Below are 20,340 nucleotides of genomic sequence, written 5' to 3' on the forward strand. Positions count from 1 at the left end.
GTCGATCGTAGGTGGGTACGATGTCTGTAAGTGGACCGATCAGCAGAGCTAAGATGTCTCACATGAATTGCGTTTCGCACTACACAGAACAACCAGCCGGTCAGATTCTGTGTGATGTAACTAGGGTACCTTATCCCAGTGGTTTCTGTCAGAGTTGCTACTTTGATGTCACTTAGTGATGGATTCATGCAAACAGATATCGTGCCCACAACACTAAATAGTGGCTGGTAACTTCTCCGATGATCCATCGAAGTACAGCCGCGTGGCTATACAATAACACCATCCACCTAGTCATCGCGAGCAGAACAATTGGGCATGACACTGTTAAGCCTTGTGACACCTGTCTCTTTGTCTGGTGCGTTCATATGTATCTTTAGCCCCCAATGGTCTGATGCAAGCCTTGCATGCACGCCCAGGCAGCATCTGCGGTTGCCTTGCTGGCACCCTCATTGGCCAATGCGTCGACAGCTGCATAAGGCGTGCAGGGATCATGAAACCACATTCAGCTGCCAGTGGCTGATGCTCGGTTGCCGCGCCCGCTGTCCTGAGATCGGTCGATCTGGGTGCTCCTCGGGGTTCTCCTCGGGGTTTTCCTCGGCTGAGTTGGGTTGATTGCCCAGGCGCAGTCTGAATTGTCATGACTTGGTGGTTGGGTATCTGATGTGAGTATATGATTGTCGATAGTGTTGTGTCGTCTTATATTCACACCCTCTCTCTCATAGCCACCCCATTCTCTAACTCCTATCTGCACACTCATTGCCACCGTGATCGTCAACTCCACAACATGGCAGAACCACCTCTTTACATCCTCGTTCTCGGCCTCAAAGGATCCGGCAAAACCTCGTATATCCACACCTGCACAGGTGGACCGAATGCTGTCACCAACTTCAAGCTAGGTCAGTCATCTCGCACGCATCTCAGCCCCATCTAATATATCTCAGATACCCAGACCGTAGCCTCAGTCCCATTCACGCACCAAAACCGAACAATTCACATGATCGACACCCCCGGATTCAACAACCCCAACCCAACATGCCCCGACGAAGCCATCCTCAAGCAAATCACCGACTACCTCATCACACACCAAATCCGTCTCAACGGCATCATCTATCTCCACAATATCTCTACATGCCACATGTCCGATTCTGCAATCAACAACCTCACCGTTATCCGAAAAATGTGTGGCGACTCAGCACTTTCTACCCTCGCACTCACCACCACATTCTGGGATGTTTCGAATGACGGGGAGGATACGATAGAGGACTATCGCGCATACAAGAATGAGTTAATGGCAAATCCACGTTTCTGGAAGCCATTAATAGAGGGAGGCTGTGAAGTCTTTGATTCCGACGACGGACGGGACACGGCACTTGCGCCTGTTGAGCATTTCCTCCAGCGCAATGAGACCGTTTGGTTGAATATTCAGGAGGAGATGGTTGATCGGGGCTGGCCGTTAGAGGAGACGGGAGCCTTTACTCCAATTCTGGGCGCACAGAAGAGGAAGCTGGAGGAGGAGCTTGCTCGAATGCGAGACCAGTTGAAGGACAGTCTTCGTAAGCAGGATGAGAAGAAAACGCTGGAAGAGGAATTCACCCAAACTCGACACCAAATGGAAGAGGATCTTCGTCGAACGGATGAAAAATGCAGGACACTGGAGAACGGGCTGGCTCAGACTCAACAGCAAGTGGAAGAAAGCCGCCGTGAGAAGGCCCAAATGGAGGGTGTCCTAAGCGAAAAGGATGCGCAGATCAAGAAGCTCGTTCAAGCCCAACATGACATGCAAAATGTCTTGCATGAGAAAGACGAGGAGAAGACTCAGGCAGTCAGAGAACTCCAAGGAACGAAGCAACAGTTGGCCACCACGCGAGACGAGCTTTCAAACGCGACCGAGCATCTGGCAAGGTTGCGCGAGGACTTTCAGGTAGAGAAAGCAGCCCTTGAACGACAGTTATCCGATCTTCAACGAGAGGCAGATCTACGACGACAAAGAGAAGAGGAGAGTGTCCTGCAGCAACTCCACCATGTACACCAACTGGAGAAAACAACACAAGAACTGGAAAGCACCCGTGACGCCCTTCGAGACGCAAAAGAGCAGCTGCGCAAATCGAAAGAGGAGTCTGAGCTGGAAAAGGCATCCCTTACCCAGCGGATCTCCGATATCCAGAAGGACGCTCTTGTTCAGAACAAACAGGAGGTTGCCCGCGCCCTGAAAAGATTCCACGAGCAATACCAGCCCGATGAAACGGCGCGACAGCTAGCAAGAATGGGAACGAAGCTTGCTGAAACACAGCAGGAACTGTCCAAACAGCAGCAAACCTTCAATGCAGAAAAGTCCGCCATGGAGAAGCGCCTATCCGACCTTCAGGACACCCTGAACATCCAACTCGAAGAATCAACAACCGAGTGCAACCGACTTCGCGACGAGATCATCCAACTCCAAAGCCTCCTCAAAGAGTACCAGCTGCGCAAACCACCCCTCCCTCCGCGCTTCCCATGCGATCTCAATATCCTTGATCTGCAAGGTGAATTTCCCCTCTATCGCGCAGCCACCGCCGGACACCTCCACCAGGTCCGAAACCTCTTACAGCAGGGCGCGGACCCTAACATGCGGACGCGCTTTGGTTGGACTGCTCTGCACGGTGCCGTTCGCAATAATCATTTTCAGGTTGTTGTGGCCTTGCTGAGACATGGCGCGGATGCGAGTCCGCAATTGGACACGGGCAGAAGGCTTTTGCGTCTGGCGGAGAGTTTTCCTATTCGGTTGCTTCTTCGGGAGCATGGAGCCGAGTATTGACTTGCACCTGGCTTGTCATCTTTTGAGATGTATGATTATTTTTGTTTGCTTGCTTTTTTAGCGGGTGCTACTTTGCTGCTTTTGGTTAGCGAGATTACCTTGAGTGCGTGGTTTAAATCTTTGCCCCATTCTTGAGCCATTATTGTTTGGTCTTAGGGCAATCACTTGAGCTGGATATATTGAGCCAGACCCTTTCTTGACAGCAGCAAGACAAGTGGAGCACCACCGCTATGTAGGCCATCCGATTAGCTCGGACTCCAATCTTATCTTCGTGACTGCCTAGTGGGGATCTGAGACAATTCCCGAAACTAACACGAAGTAGTCTAGTGCATGACTCACATCCAACCATATCCTGCCCTATAAAACCCATTAAACCCATGTCAACCCTGTAAGCGAAATATCCACTTCATAGATCTTCTATAGAAATTTCCATTCCCCATATACATTCACTTATACATACATACATACTCAACCCTTCCCCTCCAATAAACCCCCTACTTCCAGGGATATCAAGCAAGAAAGAAAGAAGAAAACAAAATGACCACCCTAACCCCCATCAACCTCCACCACCCCCCCGAATTCACGCACCTCCAACACCAACGCACCGTCTGCGGATGGGACTTCTCCTCCGAGGCCCTCCTCTCCTGGCGCGAAAAGCAATCCGCCGGCCTAAAGTCCTTTTTCTGGATCACCATCCCCAACCCCGATGCTGAATCTGACCCCATCCGTGCCGGCCACATCTCCCTAGACTCCTACGCCGATCCACCTGACCCGGAACTCGCACGTCCCGATCGCTCTATCCTAACTATCCAGACATTCTTTATTCTGCCGGAGTATCGAGCCGGTGGGGTCGGACGACAGGCAATGGCCTTGGTGGAGGCATTGGCAACGACAGAGCCGTATGGGAGTCCGGGGGGTGAGTATCTTACGGTGAATACGACGAGTAAGGAGTATTTCGTGGATGAGGGGAAGAGGGCGTTTATGGAGAGGATTCGGGGGGAGAAGGGGTTTCCGGTCGTGTTGTGGTATGAGAGGTTGGGGTATGTGAGGTGGAAGACCGAGCCGAGGTATAAGTATCGGGGTCTGGGGGAGGGGGAGGAGGAGGTGTGGATTGAGGCGGATTTTTTGAGGAAGAGGGTTAAGTGAAGGAGTTGGGTTGGGGGGTGTGGTTGGTTGTGTAGGGTTTGTCAAGGGATGTCATGTCATAGTCTATTAGGTTAATGTTCGATAAGTGGTGCTATTATGAAGTACTTTATTGTTAATCTATGGAGTCAGCAGCCAAGCCACGCGAGTAGAATCCACGTTGGGTAGGAGTTGTTGAGGATAGGGTTGTTGGGATGTGGCTTCGGGTATACGTCGGGACCATGGCAGTTGGTGGTGGTGGCGGTAGTAGTGGTGGCATTCCGCGGAAATAACGAACTACTTGCCGAAGTACAGAGTACATCCCGTTGGATACTCAGGGGCTCCGAGTTGATCTCGATTGTGGCTATTTATCCGGACTCGACTCGTCGGTTGACATGACTCATTGCAGTGGTGACAAGTCGCAAAGTGGATGATGACAGTATCAGGCAATCTATAATGGCTGCCTTCTAAGACTATATTACATTCAACACCACATATCCGTAGAATAATCAGAACAAGTCATGTCAGGCCGCCAATATGTTGATCAGTGGGTAGCTGTCAAACACCGACATAATCACCGATCCATTCAGCCGAGGCGTCAATTATTGGGCACGGATAGTGACATTTGGAGATGCTCTATCATCATTCGAGATCCATTCACCACATTCAGACATGTAGCGGTTGATCACATCGCTGATACTCGGTCTTGCCTTAGGTGAGATTCACCGCATTGAGGCGTCAGAATCGATCCTCAGGCCCGGAGAATGTCATGGAAAGAATAAATGCAAGAGAATCTCACCTTCCAGAACCCTCTGTATCACCTTCACCACTCGGTACATCTGACTTGATCACGATGAAGCTTGCTGCCGTTCTCTGTCTCCTTGGTGCATCCATAGCGATTGCTACTCCCCATGACGGTATGTACTGTACCCGAGCAGCGACCTCCGAAAATACTGACATCGACAAGACGCTCGGATCAAGGTCTCTGCACATTCTCGTCGTGATGCTGTTCTCGGTATGTAGTAGATCTGAGTCAGTGAGATCAGAACTGACCATCCAGACACCCCGATGAACGTTGGGGATTCTCATCCCCCTCCCCAGTTCGATCCCCGTATGTGCCCTCATTGAGTTGATGACGAGGTAGTGAAGTACTGACAACAGCGAAGAGCCTCACGTTGATGGGTCCAGTATGTAGCCACCGACCGCAGAGGTGAGACAGCACTCTAATATCTCAACAGGGCCGCGAATCGGGGTGACTGAAGCGTCCGAGGGTGGCGTTCATCCTCGCAACGCCGATCCCGGTATGTCCATGACTCGGCAATATATCGGAGATGCTAACAGATCTAATACAGAACCGGAATTTGAAGAGACCAGTTGGTGCTCATGGGCTGAGTAAGAGATGCAAGTACTGACAATATCAGGGCCTAGGATTACACGCTCCGATTGGCCTCCTCCTATTTGATCAATTATCAGAAAATGATGCAGACAGGTACGTACGCACCGTTATTCATTGCCATCATCTCGCACTAAGAACTCGAATTCGAGATGCTAGGCCGAGGTCAGGAAGTGGACAATAACTTCTTGAGAAGAGGATGTTATGGGATTTCATGCCAATCCTGGAAGGATCTGCTCAGGACGCTTTCCATTGTCTGACACTAGATATCTTGTACAAATAGAAGATGCAGGCAATTTGTCACGCTTGTTGGGTAGAAAAGCTTATTGATATTCGTTGGTACCGCGCCACCCGCGCTGATGCCTTGTGCGTAGAGCTAGAGTCATGATTCTGATCTACCATTGTGTACATTAGCAGGCCGAATATCCGAGAAGTGTGTAACATCTGACGATCAGTGACAGAAATAGCGTAACCACCGTGGAGTGCAGCGATATTGCATTGTCCCTGCATCAGCTCAATGCATCGATTGAGTGGCGCATAACCAGCATCTGAAGTATATACCTGCCGTCTATGCCGTGGTTCACTGGCATTCTGTTACGTGAGGGTATGACATATCAGATGGTGAATGGATTGCTGGAAGTGGCGGTGATCAGCACAAGGCTCCCGATCAAGTTACATGTATGCTGGAAGTTCCTCATTGATGTAGTCCAATTTGGTAAAGCAGCTAGAACGAATGTTCGAATTCATATTATATTGTATTCTTTTGACGGTCTTACTACAGAACCCTTGCAAGTGATCATCTCGTATGGATTTCTACAGCCTGCTACAGGCATCATCAGGAGTATGATGGACATTCTGTAAGTATCTTAAAAGCGCAATCTGGGCCGAGCATTCGATGTGGCTGCATCCCTTGCATGCCAGATCCTCGATCGGTGAGCCGAGATCCGGGGTTGCATGACAATCCTGCCAATAATGGATGGCACAGCCTACATCAAACTGACAGGTCATCCCGGTGGAGTACAGATCCGATGGCCAGACAGAATCCGGGGCAGCCCATCGGGACCCTGCAGCAGCCATGCATCCAATCCAATTATTGGCTTAACTCCGCACCTCCGATGATGATTATTGTCTCGGTACCATGAACTCTACCAATATTCGCAAGAATCGGTGAACTCATCGCCATCCGATGCCCAACGTGTTGACCTTCGCCAGAATCTGCCGCGGACCTTGGGAGTATGGCCTCGCGAAGCTATAAAGAGGCCTCCAATCGGCCCCCAACATCTCTTTTTCATCAGCATCAACAAGCTTCTCTCTTCAAGTCTCTTCAGCCTCTCACAATCCAAGCTTCCAGCTTCAAGCCCGCTTCTTCTCAACCATCAAAATGAAGGCCTTTGCTGTTCTCTCCTTCCTTGCCCTCACCGGCTTCGTTGTGGCTGCTCCTACTGCCGGTACGTCTGTTCGTCCCCTTCAAGAATCTTCAGTACTAAGTCATCACAGGTTACGGCGGCGAGGTGGCCTACACCCCCCAGACCCCTCAAACTCCCCAGACGCCTCAGACTCCTCAGACCCCTGAGACCCCCAACACCCCGAACACCCCCAATGCTCCCAACGCCCCCAATGCTCCCAACGCTCCCAATGCACCGAACGCTGCCAATGCCCCCGCGGCTCAGTATGCTTCTGAGGGCGCTCCTCGGGTCGTGAGCGGTGTTGCTGGTAAGCATCAAATACCAGTGAACCACCGTTCACCTTAGCTGACTCTTCACAGAAGGCATCGCCCACGCGTACAAGCGCGGCTACCCCGACGTCATCGTCGTGCCTGAAGTTCCTACCGTGGCTGGCCAGCAGTCTGGCAGCGCTGGTAGCCACTACCAGAACGCTGGCGGTGCCGGTGGCTCCGAGCAGGACGCGAGCGTCACCAGCGACCACTCCTCCAACAGCCACTTCCAGGCGACCTCCCACAGCCAGAGCGGTGGCAACTGGGGCAGCCAGTCCGGTGGCTCTGGCCAGAACTTTGAGGCCAGCGGCATTGAGCACTAAGTGGTGTGTATGTCTCCAGTGGGATCTGTCTAGTGCTAACATGGAATACTCAGCACTCCACACTTTGCGGTGTATAGTGGCGGGATGTCTAGCTCTGCTTGATTGGCCTAGTCACCTCTTTGCTTGATTGTGATGTTGTTTTGCGGCTTCCTTGAACCTGTTTATAGCTTCAATGTCTCTCCTTGGTACATAGCCCTAATTGATATGCTTGCTTGATTAGTGTCTTGTCTTTATGAACGTACAGCACGTAGGAATACATACGGCTTTGTAAGCTTTGCCGGTTCTCTACCTATACATTCCACAAGATCATGATTCTAACCAAAGCCTTCCTGGCACTCGCCTGTTAGCTACGTGACATGATAAAGTATAGATAGTTCATCCTTCCAGTACTACGGTTTTAATATCTCTCTCCACATAATAGACCTTGTTGATATCAGCATCTTATCATAATCATCGTACAAGTGGCAATAGAAAAAGGTTCCGTGTACTCCAAGACAAGAACAACAGTAGTGAAGCTTTGCTTTGATCATTTACTTTCTCGTATTATCACCACCACTATCATATCCCCATTGTGGTAATAGTCTGGAGTATTCGCTATTTGATAGACTTTTGTTCAGCAGATATTGACTCGATAACTTGCGAATAAGTGTCAATATATATATTCTTCGACAGCACGTTTTCCACCTTGGGTCAACCATGCCCCATCTCTTCATCCCTTAGAACGGGAGCTGCTTTCTATATAGTACAAATGATAGTATCCGGTTGCTAGAGCCAGAATCGATATATTTGAGCACAGTAATGCAACTACTTGGGAACGATTCAACTCCGTTGTCTATCGACATCCTTCCCCGGAGGATATCCTCCGAATGCACCAACTTCTCCATCTTACGAGACGAATCAGTAGTAGCAGTCTAGCCCCGATAAACTCCGATACAGTGGAAAATAATGATGATAAAATTTGATAAAGAAAAAAACAAAAGATACCCCAATAATTCTCGGTACCTTGAGCTACTACAACTGAGGAAACTGCCGACCCAGCGCCACCTAATCACTAGCCCAGTGACACTACTTCACAAGCCGAACTATGCATTTCCATCTATTCCATGATACTTTCCTACTGCATAAAATCCCTGAGAACGAGCATATAAGGACCACCCACCTGGCCCATTCCCATTGGTAAAACCTTAACCATTTAGACTTCCGGCTACCTTAACTCTGATTGGTCAGAATTTCCACATCCCTGGTGACTCCCGCAGGATCAACTGAAGTCAGCTGGCGGCTGAAATGCTGTTCCTTCTGCTTCACAGGATTCAGCAGAGTCTTGCATACATTCACCACCAGCACCATTGCTGGTGACAGTGACAGCCCTAACCCGGACCCTCCAAGTACCTCCAGCAGTGACTCACCCAGCCATCCACACCAGAACCTCCTCACAGCCAATGAGCGCCCTCCTCCCCGGACACAGCCTCCCTCCGGCCGGATGGCGCCCGATCACCACCTCATGTTTCAGAACGCACCAATCAGATGCCACGGACACAGGCAGCTGCCTGGATGGTTGCACAGTACGTCACTGACTGCTTGGCCACGATCGGATATTTATTGGAGTCCATTCCCTGGCTAGGATGCCTGCTCATCATCTCTTTTCCCTGTAAACCATCTTGATAAGGAATTATATCTATCAAAATGGCGGATATCTCACAGACTGAAATCACTCTCGCGGAGCTGTCGACCACGGCGGTTACCTTTCATCCGTCTCGGGTGACGGTCACGCGTGATATTCCTGTTTCTGTGCAGGTATGGTTATCTTTTTCTCTATTTTGACAGGTAGGCAGCTAATGAGAATCAGCCCGGCCCGAATGAAATCACCATCCACGGCCTCGACCGCAGCGTCGACATTGAGTCCATCCGCATCGAAGGATCCGGGCCCGCAACTGTCACGGATATTCAGACCGAGTTTGTGAAGCGGCGTGATGCTCTCTCTGATTCCGATGATGATGATGATGATGACGATGATGAATTCGATGACTCCCCCGACGAAGAGGAGATCGTCGTGTCGCATGCTCTCCAGATCGCACGGGAAAAGGTAGCCCAAGCGGAAGAAGGATATGCCCGGGCACAATGTACGCAGGAGACGGCCGCGTCGGTGATTAATTTCCTGGATCGACAGAGCACGAATCTGCGCGTCGTGTGGCATACACTGGATGTGAACAAGTTGGATGAGTATTTGAGTCGATATGAATCTCGGCGACGGGATCAAGCGTGTGTTCATGCCCAGGCGGGGATGGATATGAAACAGGCGGTGGAGAAGGGGGAGTTGTGGATGAAGAAGTGCGCGAAGTTGGAGGAGAAGGCGCGGAAAGAGAGGGATCGGAAGTTGAAGGAGGTGAATAAGGAGAGGCAGAGGAAGATGAGGGAGTGGAGGGAGAAGAAGGAGAGGAGGGAGAGGGAGAGGGCGGAGAAGAGGAAGTTTAGGACCTCTACGGTTGGTCAGGTCGTTGTGCATCTGGATGGACAGGATGGGGTTGTGCCCCCTGCTTCGAGTCGGAGCTCGCTTTGTGAAAAGCCCCCGATTACGGAGGACAGGGAGGTGAGGCTGCGGTTGAGTTATGTGGTGTCTGGGTCGTCGTGGTCGCCCCGCTATGATCTCAATATCAATACGCCGTCGTCGTCAGCGAAGATGGTCTATCGGGCTCAGTTTCATAATGTTAGCTCGGAGACCTGGCGTGATGCTAAGGTCACGCTGTCGACTTCGCAGGCGTTGTTCTCGGGGCTTGGAGAACGGATTCCCTCGTTGCAGGCGTGGAATCTGATCGTTGACTCCACGGACAAGGGTAGCAAAGATCAGCCATCGTGGGATAAGATCCTGCGCAGCGCGTCAGAGGAAAGGTCTGTTGCACCCAAGTCGAACCAACAGGTCTGGAAAGACCATTTGAAGGGTTTGGAGCAGCAGGCCCGCTCGAAGCCACTGTTCGGTCAAGCACCGACTCAAACAGCTCCACCTGCGTTCGGACAACCGGCCACATCCAGTGCGTTTGGACAGCCCGCCAATCCATCTGGGCCGACAACGGGAGCTCTATTTGGCGGCTTGTCTCAATCTTCTGCACCCGAGAGCACTGGACCGCCAGCGATGGCAGCACCGGTATCACTCTTTGCTAGCCGTCCGACTCCAGCATCCCTCTTTAGTGCTGCCCCAGCTGCAGAACCGATCTTGCTCGCTTCGACCAGTCTAGAAGCACCGCAGTCGGAGCCAGAAGACGAGAGTACCAATACAGAGGAACTCGCCATCCCCAGCCTCGAAGTGCAAGACTCTGTCAAACAAGACTACGGCCTCACCACCACATATGAACTACCCGGTCGTCGCACCCTCGCACCCTCCAGCGTACCCCGTCGCCATGTCCTGGCAGAACTGGACCTCAGATCTGTGTCCCTCGCCTACGTTATCGTGCCCAAGCACCGTGCTGCAGCGTTTCTGCGTGCCGAAATCAAGAATACCTCGTCTGTCAGCATCCTGCGCGGCAAAGTCGGCATGACCATCGACGGAACATTCCTGGGTACAGCCCAAGTGCCGAGCTGCGCGCCGAACGACTCGTTCACGCTCTCCCTGGGCGTGGATCCATCTATCCAGGTGACGTATGGAAAACCCACGGTCAGACCGGTGACGGGTGGCTTCTTCAATAAAGAGGATGCGGCGGTGTTCCGACGCACGTGTCTGGTGAAGAACACCAGGAGCAATGCGGTGGATATCACGGTCATGGATCAGGTGCCTGTTAGTGAGGATGAGCGGTTCCGGGTGCAGATTAGGGAGCCTAAGGGGCTGAATGTTTCGGGCGATGAGGTGGCGTTGCCGCTGGAGAAGCAAGGAAAGGGGACTGCGAAGCTGGGAGTGAATGGAGAGATTAAGTGGGTGATGAAATTGGAGGCTGGGAAGGAGGTTCGTTTGGTGTTGGAGTATGAGGCGAGAGTGCCGGTTGGGAGTGAGGTCAATGTGGCTTAATGGAACAGATAGCAGGATGACATGTGGAGGTTGTATTGTAATAATAAGAGAATGAACACATCTTTCGAGTCATTTCAAGGTGCTATCTCTGCTAATGGCGTAGATGCATCAGTCTTGAGCTAGCCGTATCGTATCGCTGAGCCCATTAGAATCTGTCGCTCAATGCAGCTTGCCAGGCTTTCGTGTTTGAATGGGGTGGTCTGCTCTTCGTCCTATCCCGACGTGATCAAGACTCTTAAACGAGCTAGCAGGCTATATCAGAGGGATAAAGCTGTTCCTGACGCAATTCAGGAGATCATTCAGCTGGTGAGTCTACCGGCATCAGCCGAGCATAGACAGCGCTCCACCAGTATCGACTTCACCGTCTTGACGACGTCCTCAGAGCACGGCTCTTAGCTTGCACCCCAGTACTTTAACAGTAATGCAATGCTCACGGGACCTACATCAAATCAGCATCCACATCCGCAGCCGTAGTTTCATCTGAAGACCCCAATCTCACCTTAGCACATACCCTCCCCCAGCCACTACCACATAAAACCCTAGATAGATAGGTAACATCTCACCACTCCCAACTCCCCGGCATCTTCTCCTTCCAACACCCTTCTTTCCCCTCCGTCGTCGAGGAACTCGAACTTGAACTCGAATTCCCCTCCACCGCCCCCTCCCCCCACCGCTCGCGCCAAACCGTCAACTCCTCCTTCCATAGATCCGTCACGCACGGATCACACGAACTCCCACAGCATTCGCCCAGCCCCGGCGGCGGCGGGGGATCATTGTAGGCGCGTTCTGCGGCGCGGACGAGCTGCTTGGTGCGGGTTGTGGAGAGGCGGTTGCGCCGCTTTTTGATGAAGGGGGTTTCGTGGGGGGTGTAGATTGGGGAGGGGGACATGGTCTTTTTCTTTGGGGTAAGGGTTTAGCTTGGTAGAGTAGGGTGATATGCAGTGTGGATGCTCGGGGATGGGAGGTGTATGTCTGGTCTACGATGGTATACAGCAGCCTGCATGTCGGATGAATTCAATCGGGTGGAATCGGGAGTCGGGAAGGGATATATGTCGGGTAGACGGTATGGGATGGGATTGCCGCATGGTGTTGGCTTGTCTATTTATATGTGATCTTAAAGCAAGTATATATCAGAAGGCATCTATCTCAATAACAAACACTGTCGGTAGAAGATAAACCCACGACGAAATCAATATCCTTCCTTCCTGCCTGTCTCTTCGACGACACCGTAACCCCGACAGGCAACTCACCCGAGGTCACATGTCGCAGCGATACCGGTCACATGCCCACGCGCGTAACCCGCGTAATACCATACCGTGTCCATACCAGCCCTCCCTCCCTCCCTCCCTCGCCCAGACCTCCTCGGATCGATGGATCACATCCATCACAACCAGTCCATGATTCATCATCTATTTCCCTCCTTCACCTAAGTAACCATTCTACTACAATCAATTCCTATAGATATAATATCTCCTTTCATCTCCAATTAATAGTACAATCCCCTCCTCTTAAGATGCCTGATGGTCAAAGAATCCAACGCACCTCTTGGCGCGGCGTTAGTTCCAACTTCCGCCGGGTTTCACGGCAGCTCTTCATGTACGGCTATGTAGGTACCTTGGCCAGTCGAGTCCAGGTCTCGATCCCGATCCCTGCACCTGCATCCCAGCAGCACCAGTAGCAACCAGAGGAAAAAAAAAATTTCCTTCCGTCCTTCAGAACAATCGAAGCAAAGTTTGGCGCGAAGCCTGTCTGAATTTATTACTACTATTGATGGATCAGATTCTGGTCCGATGAGGCGGTGGTGGTGGGTGACGTTTACATTTGATCGGCGTGGTGCTGGCTGGCTAGATCCACTGTTGGAATTGCAATTGCCATGGCGGTTCAAGCAGGGGGATTAAGGTCAGGTCCGTAGGAGGATTACTGTAGGGGTTAAGACATGTTTTGTATTATAATTGTCTGTAGGAATCAATTGGTTAGTTGTCTTTCTTTTTGTAAGGATTGTGTAGGGGTTTCCCCTTGGAGGATGCTGGGTAGGGATGGTGGAACGGAGGGAGCTCCCCCGGAGACGCCGGGACAACCGTTTCGTTTTCGACAGCTGGCATCAAGCTCCCTTCGGTCTGGCTACACACCCTTCAGACCTTGAGCTTGCCGGATAGCTTCCTGGACGTGTGAGGTGATCGTATGATCATTGGCTTAGATCGAAGCTGGACCGAGCACTGGCTATCCATCTACCCCAGGTTTTGGGGTCAGATTCTTCGTGTCATGTTGGTTGTAGTGATTCTGGCAGTGAATTCTACGGTGGCGAGTCAAGTCTCCGTGGAGTTTAGTGGCCATTTTAAATCTCTATATGTACAGTGTATTTGATGGGTTGTAGATGATGACGGGAAAAGTAGTACATGATATATAAAAAGACCACCACAATTGATTACCTCCTATCACAGCCAGACATAAAGTATCCTGAATCCTCCAAAATCGGGCCAATTCATCGAATATGTGATTCATCGAAGCGAGATCGACGGAGAGAGAGAGAGAAAACTCATATCGTAGCTGCAATCATCCCTCGGGTCGTAATTTAAACGTACTTGCACATCATGGCAACCATCAGGTCGAACAGACCAATGGCCTCAACGAAGGCAAAGCCCAGAATGGCGTAGGAGAAGAGCTGACCGCGGAGAGCAGGGTTGCGGGAGACGGACAGGAGGAGGGCACCGAAGACGAGACCGATACCGATACCGGCACCACCGAGACCGATGGCGGCGGAACCCATACCAAGGTTCTGGGAGACCTGGACCATGGCGTCGGCGATCTCAGAGGAGTACTGGCGGCGAGCCTGCTGGGCAGCGAAGACCTGGCGGGCGTTGGCCTGGAGGAGGCCGGAGGGAGACTGGCGCTTGACGGTCTGGAAGGGGGTCATGGGGACGGCCTTGCGCTGGGTGGTGAAGGTACGCTTGGGAGCCAGCTGGAGGCGAGCGGCAGGGCGGGCGACCTTGGTGGTCGCGGCCATGGTGGAGGCCAGACGAGAGGCGAAGACACGGGAGGAGGCCATTGTGATGGTTGTTTTGGGGGATTGATTTCTCAACGAGAAAGGGAGGTTTGCAGTGGGAGGAAAAGGAAGGAAGAACTTTTCTGGAGGAAAAAGCTGGAGGAAAGTGACAACGGACGGTCCCCCGGGACATAAATACTCTCCCGCTAAATTTTCGCGGTTTTTTGCCCTTTTCCCACCCAGCCCCCCCGTCGGGTGTTAGTGCGCTTTGTTGGGACCAGAAGCCCTACTACCTGCCGTATCATGTCCGTACCGTATTGTTCCTGGGTATTGTCCCCCATCCCTATCTTACACCCATACAGACCACCATTTCCCTGTCCTTGAGTCCTCCTCGGGTTCATTCGGGATCACCCCCCAGGGGAGCTGCACCTGGTACAGCCAATGGTTTCAGGGTCTGTTCTGGCTCCCACGAGTCCGAGGCTTCAACTGGTCCTGCTGCATCCACTTCACTTCCTTCCAGGATGGAGTCCCGAGTCCGTGTATTTTTTACCCTGTTCCCCCCCCAAAACATTCCGGTCTACGCCCCTTCATTCTTCCTTACATATAAATTGTCCCTCCTCCCTCCTTCCCTTTCTCAGCGGAAACTGGCAGAGAGACGGCTACGGTATGCAAAATTTTCCACCGGGGCCGTGCAAACCAAGCCGGGAGAGCGCAAAAAAACCAGACGTGCGGGTGGGTCCCTGCATCCAACTGGGTCCGATAGAGTGGTACACCCCCCACTTGGCGGTGGTCGGGCAACCAATCACGGCGGTCAAATGCCAGCTAAATTTGAGGCCAGCTTCTCGGTCGCAATCAAACCGGGCCGAATCGGGCATGCGGCTCCACCAGCGCCGGAGTTGCTGAGCCAAAAAAATTCCCACCTGAGACGCAAGCAGGTTTGTTCCTCGTCGGTTGGAAGGAGAGCTGCTCGCTGCTCGCTGCTGGCGCTCCCCTCGGGAAATGCCTCACCGACTCATCGCTTTGGGTATCTGCCGTTTTGGGACATCCCGGCTGGGACGGAGAGGCGTCGTCCCCGTCGCAACGCGACGATCCGTGCTCCGTAGCGTAGCTCCCTCGAGCTAGTCCGGTCACCGCTGTCCACCTCAACCCGGTCACCAACCCAGGCTGCACCCTTCCGTTTTTGCCCCCAAGCCCTGTCCATGTCTGAGGGTGGTGCACGGGTTATATATCTTTTGGATAGATCAGAGAAATTGAGTCTCTCGGGGGAAGAAGGGGGGGGGACAGGCTCAGCTCAGGGGGGTGTGGGTGGCCACCGACCCAACCCAGGACGACGACATCATCCCGTGGGCTTCCAAAAACCGGACGAAAATATTTCTTACCATCGTCAGCGCTAATCCCTGTGTTCGTGTGCCTTCCCACGACAGGTCAATTGTCCTGTCTTGTCTTGACTGCTCTCCCTGGCTGGTATTTTTTTTTTTTCTCACCCATCCCCCTTTCTGCCTTCCTTCCCATGAAGACATCCGTCTGCTACTTATACCTGGATCTGGGAGAGGGTAATTTGCGCCCTTTTTTCCCTACCCTCTTTTCCATCCCCCCGAATTGTTTATTTCCCTTCGGTTTTCCTTCTGGCACTAAACTCGATTCATCCCGGTGATCGAGATATGATCTCAGCCGCCCTGCAGCATTACGTAACCCGGTCAGCTCTCCTTTGAACCGCTGCCGCTGTCGCTGCAAACCAATCCAACCCACCTAATTTAAGCATGCAGCTGGTGCAGGGATACGACTGGGATTGTGAGCTTCGCGAACTCTTCTCGACCGGGATGTGCAATGTGGTGTAGAATACCGCTACTTCTTGAGCAAAACACGTAGAGCACCACCAATATGCCCAATTGATAGCAACAGCATCCCAACCCAGGATAATGACTGCGATCCCGACGACCCGGAGGTAGTGGATGCAGTCATGAGCGTACAGCCTGTATCGGACCTGTACCACTCGTAACCTTACCGTATTGTACATACCGGTATCTGCCCCAGGCACCAAGGCACTAATCGGGTCAGCGGCTGTCGCGCGCCGGACCTCGGGTTGGAATGCCTAAACAATAGAAGGTCTGGCGGCTATCCATACCGTCATGGTGTCGGGTCCCGTACGGAGCAGGTATAGATGATTCGGGAGATAAGCTGGCGGGCCGGGCCAATCGGAGCTGAGGGTGGTGCTGCAGGAATGCCATGTTTTGCTATCTGCCAAGGTGGATTGGTATGTGGTGATAATATATTGGTTGGTATGGAGGGGGGAGTGGTATGTGGGAGGGCCAAGGAGATGGCTGGGAAGATATACCCGGGGGGGATTACGGAGTAGAGTTTGGTGTTTGAATGGCTTTGTGTTTGTTGTTGGGGGTGGTGGAAGTATATATTTTAAGGTGTCGTTGGGCTAGGTGTTAGCTTGCGAGAAATATATTTCCTCGTAGGCTTAGAGTAATGAGCGTTATGGGTTAGATTAGATCATGTCACGCTTATCCTTGCTAGGTATCCGCAAGATTGGATCGATTCTAAGCTAATACTGCTTCTAAGAATAATCCGCACACCCGGCCTAGATCGAGATCGATGGGTAAGCTTGCGAATAGCTTCATCCCTGCCACATTCGGAAGGCAGCGCGCTGTCATGTGACCGAGATGATCTACAGTTACATTTCCATTTTTAGAAGGGCCTGATGATAGAACCCCTTCTTGATTAATTACGATAAGTGAAGGAAGTCCCCTTGCTTATTTCTAGAGATTTGGTTTGGAACGGATATCGGGAAGAAACACGAAGTATCGTCTGATGGTGGAATCGTTCACCCATATACTCCGTACTGCCGTCAGTAATCTGAAGAAACTGAAGCACACTTCCACAGAAACACATCACGAACTGTGAAATGCCTTCCATTGTGCCCGAAACTCAGGAAAGGATCGTTCAATCAATATGTCAGGTGGCTCAGGTGCTATAGCATGGCGGATGAGACAATCTGATTGAGCTCACAACTCTTGCTGTGGGGGTTATCAAAAAGCTTTCTGTTTCCAGAGACAACCAATTTGTGATACTTCATTCCCAGGTGAATTTAATAGGTTGACCAGCCTAGGCCACTGTGTAAATGTGTCCTAAATGCCTTCTGTCTACTGACGTGCCCATTTTAGAGCAGAGCGGGGATGGGTGATTTTCAATGGAATTGCCAATAGTTGCTGCAACAAATGATCTGTCACATCCAACATCCTTGGGATAAAGTGGTCACCTGACCCTTTGTTCGCGTTGCCGTCGCGTCCGATGCCTCGCCTTCCCCATCACCTACATCAACGTCTCAATGACATACTGGGCCTCTGGCATCTGTCATGCCACAAATTCCATCTAACTGAAATATGCGGAGATTGCCCCCGTCCAGACCTTCTCATGATTCCCCGCCTTAATCCCGTGAGCGCTGGACCTTGGGTCAAACTCGGCCACCCCGTATATCCAGCCCCTGACGTCCAAGCTGATCAGAGGTGGCATGATGCGGACAGTAAATACGACTCTATATCGCAGAAGCAACCACAGCTTTAATTGCATTTCGGAAATCCAGGGGTGTGAATTTTGGTTCAAAGGCTGTTCGTTTCCACTGACAAGGTTCGATGTTGAGATGGTATGATCCTCAGTCTGGCCAGGTCGATTCTTCTTCGGCCGACCGCGCGGATCTACTTTGGCCCAGAGGTCGGTCGAAGGCATGTGTCATGTATAGAAGGGGCGCCTCTTTGCTGTCATGGATACTACAACGCCATCTCTCTTGATACCTGCACAGCCTGATGTCTCCTCTCTATACTATCCCAGAACGCAGAATGGATGGCATCTCTGAGCATCACCTCGTCCGTGCCTTTGAGCACATCGGACGCAAAAGATGGCCCCCTCGTTGGCGGCAAAATCTCCTCCCTGGGCGAGATGATTAGAAACCTCTCGGCCAAAGGAGTCGCAGTACCCTCGGGATTTGCAACTACCTCTACGGCTTACTGGCATTACATCGAAACCAACGGCATCCGGGAGGAAATGGCCCGGTTGATAGCGGACTGGGAGTCGGGAAAGGCTCATCTGGCTGAGACCGGCCAAGCGATACGCAAGTTGTTCCTCCGGGGCAACTGGACACCCTACGTCGAGGCTGCCATCCGCTCCGCATACCGTCGGCTGTCGGCCACGGCAGGTGTCGAGAACCTCAGCGTCGCGGTTCGATCCAGCGCGACCGCAGAGGATCTCCCGGACGCCCGTTTCGCCGGGCAGCAAGAGTCCTACCTCAATATTGTGGGCGAAGATGCCCTCCTGGATGCATGTCGGCGGTGCTACGCGTCGCTTTTCACCGACCGAGCCATCAGTTATCGACAAGCGAAAGGATTCGATCATCTTCAAATTGCCTTGTCCGTTGGCGTGCAACGCATGGTCCGGTCTGATACTGGAGGCTCCGGGGTGATGTTCTCCATCGACACCGAGACCGGCTTCGACAAGATTGTCCTCATCAACGCAGCCTGGGGACTGGGTGAGAACATCGTCCAGGGCACCGTCGATCCGGATGAGTACCAGGTCTTCAAGCCTCTCATTCCTGTCTCGAGTGTTATCCCGATTATCGACAAGAAACGCGGCGACAAGTCCGTCAAGATGATCTATGGCAATGGTCAGACACCAACCCGGAACGTGCCCACCTCCAAGGCCGAGCGTGCTGCCCTAGTCCTCACCGACGCCGAGATAATGCAACTGGCTCGCTGGGCTTGCACGATCGAAAAACACTACGGCTGTCCCATGGACATGGAATGGGCCAAGGACGTTCTCACCAATGAGTTGTTCATCGTCCAGGCCCGCCCGGAAACCGTGCACTCGCGTCGCGACGCGACCGCTGCTTTCAAAACGTACCAGATCGGCAAGAAAGGCCGCAAGTTGGCCACCGGGCTGGCCGTGGGCGATGCCGCTGTGTCTGGCCGCCTCTGCCTGATCGAGTCCGCGCACGAGATGGACAAATTCGTCGACGGCTCCATTCTCGTCACGGCCACGACCGATCCGGACTGGCCCCGGATGGAGTTTGTGGTGACCAACGCCATCCAGGTTCATCCGATGGCACTGGTGCATTTTGACCGGCTGGATGCCAAAACCAAGGCTGAGATTGCCCGACTGACAGCGGGCTACGAGCACAAGCCGGATTACTTTGTGGACAAGTTGGCGGCGCACGGGTTCGCAGCGCTCTGCGCGGCCGTCTATCCTAAGCCGGCGATCCTCCGGATGAGCGACTTCAAGACGAACGAGTATGCCAGTCTCATTGGCGGGGCGGAGTTTGAGCCCAAGGAGGAGAACCCGATGATCGGGTTCCGCGGGGCGTCGCGATATTACTCGCCAAAGTATCGTGAGGGCTTTGCGCTGGAGTGTCGGGCCATCCGACGATTGTGTGAGGAGCTGGGGTTCACCAATGCAGTGGTGATGATCCCGTTCTGTCGGACGGTGGACGAGGCGAAGAGAGTGCTGCAGGTGATGGCGGACAATGGATTGCAGCGGGGAAAGAACGGCCTGCAGGTGTACATGATGTGCGAGATTCCGTCGAATGTCATCCTAGCCAAAGAGTTCGCGGCGTATTTCGACGGGTTCTCCATCGGGTCGAATGACTTGACACAGCTGACGTTGGGAGTGGACCGGGACTCGGATGAGTTGACAAGATCTGTTTGAAGAGCAGGATGAGGCAGTCAAGACCCTGATTGCGCAGGTCATCCACGAGGCCAAAAAGGCGGGGTGCAAGGTGGGCATCTGCGGACAGGCACCGAGTGATCATCCAGAATTTGCACGATTCTTGGTGGAGGTGGGGATTAATTCAATCTCGGTGATTCCGGACAGTTTTGTCAAGGTGAAGAGGACGGTGATGCAAGTGGACTAATGCTATCATTCAGTATCTGTATTACCAAATATTCCCAAACAGTCAGGATGAATAATTTCCTCTGCTCTGAATGAACCTGACCAATACCTAATTCCACCATATCCATCTCACT

General features: G+C 52.4%; 8 protein-coding genes across 8 annotated transcripts; 6 read left to right on the forward strand and 2 right to left on the reverse strand.

The window, feature by feature from the left end:
- Positions 1-3,208: 3,208 nt before the first annotated feature.
- BO80DRAFT_400412 (uncharacterized protein) lies at positions 3,209-3,940 on the forward strand (the record flags this gene model as incomplete). Its single annotated transcript, XM_025717517.1, has 1 exon — positions 3,209-3,940. The coding sequence occupies exon 1, from the start codon at positions 3,332-3,334 to the stop codon at positions 3,938-3,940; it is 609 nt and encodes a 202-aa protein (XP_025578455.1). The 5' UTR covers positions 3,209-3,331.
- An 829-nt stretch (positions 3,941-4,769) lies between these two features.
- BO80DRAFT_442130 (uncharacterized protein) lies at positions 4,770-5,378 on the forward strand (the record flags this gene model as incomplete). The annotated part of the gene is made up of 7 exons (XM_025721242.1): positions 4,770-4,833; positions 4,884-4,931; positions 4,977-5,027; positions 5,083-5,103; positions 5,155-5,217; positions 5,269-5,289; positions 5,338-5,378. The coding sequence occupies 7 exons, from the start codon at positions 4,770-4,772 to the stop codon at positions 5,376-5,378; spliced, it is 309 nt and encodes a 102-aa protein (XP_025578456.1).
- Positions 5,379-6,632: 1,254 nt separating this feature from the next.
- On the forward strand, positions 6,633-7,558 carry BO80DRAFT_462262 (uncharacterized protein). The gene is made up of 4 exons (XM_025722503.1): positions 6,633-6,757; positions 6,807-7,022; positions 7,075-7,349; positions 7,400-7,558. The coding sequence occupies exons 1-3, from the start codon at positions 6,691-6,693 to the stop codon at positions 7,344-7,346; spliced, it is 555 nt and encodes a 184-aa protein (XP_025578457.1). The 5' UTR covers positions 6,633-6,690; the 3' UTR covers positions 7,347-7,349; positions 7,400-7,558.
- Positions 7,559-8,979: 1,421 nt separating this feature from the next.
- On the forward strand, positions 8,980-11,411 carry BO80DRAFT_422505 (uncharacterized protein). The gene is made up of 2 exons (XM_025718836.1): positions 8,980-9,140; positions 9,193-11,411. Exons 1-2 carry the CDS (start codon positions 9,030-9,032, stop codon positions 11,338-11,340), a joined length of 2,259 nt encoding a protein of 752 aa, XP_025578458.1. The 5' UTR covers positions 8,980-9,029; the 3' UTR covers positions 11,341-11,411.
- Positions 11,412-11,796: 385 nt separating this feature from the next.
- Positions 11,797-12,440, reverse strand: BO80DRAFT_256744 (uncharacterized protein). The gene has a single exon (XM_025714691.1). The coding sequence runs from the start codon at positions 12,227-12,229 to the stop codon at positions 11,900-11,902; it is 330 nt and encodes a 109-aa protein (XP_025578459.1). The 5' UTR covers positions 12,230-12,440; the 3' UTR covers positions 11,797-11,899.
- Positions 12,441-13,651: 1,211 nt separating this feature from the next.
- BO80DRAFT_422506 (ATP synthase subunit C family protein) lies at positions 13,652-14,431 on the reverse strand. The gene has a single exon (XM_025718837.1). It carries the CDS (start codon positions 14,384-14,386, stop codon positions 13,913-13,915), a length of 474 nt encoding a protein of 157 aa, XP_025578460.1. The 5' UTR covers positions 14,387-14,431; the 3' UTR covers positions 13,652-13,912.
- A 594-nt stretch (positions 14,432-15,025) lies between these two features.
- Positions 15,026-15,505, forward strand: BO80DRAFT_422508 (uncharacterized protein). The gene has a single exon (XM_025718838.1). The coding sequence runs from the start codon at positions 15,139-15,141 to the stop codon at positions 15,424-15,426; it is 288 nt and encodes a 95-aa protein (XP_025578461.1). The 5' UTR covers positions 15,026-15,138; the 3' UTR covers positions 15,427-15,505.
- A 2,664-nt stretch (positions 15,506-18,169) lies between these two features.
- BO80DRAFT_442136 (phosphoenolpyruvate synthase) lies at positions 18,170-20,228 on the forward strand (the record flags this gene model as incomplete). The annotated part of the gene is made up of 2 exons (XM_025721243.1): positions 18,170-20,017; positions 20,061-20,228. The coding sequence occupies 2 exons, from the start codon at positions 18,170-18,172 to the stop codon at positions 20,226-20,228; spliced, it is 2,016 nt and encodes a 671-aa protein (XP_025578462.1).
- Between the last annotated feature and the right edge of the window lie 112 nt (positions 20,229-20,340).

The sequence above is a fragment of the Aspergillus ibericus genome (genome assembly GCF_003184845.1).
Source record: "Aspergillus ibericus CBS 121593 unplaced genomic scaffold BO80scaffold_7, whole genome shotgun sequence".
NCBI lineage: Eukaryota > Fungi > Ascomycota > Eurotiomycetes > Eurotiales > Aspergillaceae > Aspergillus > Aspergillus ibericus.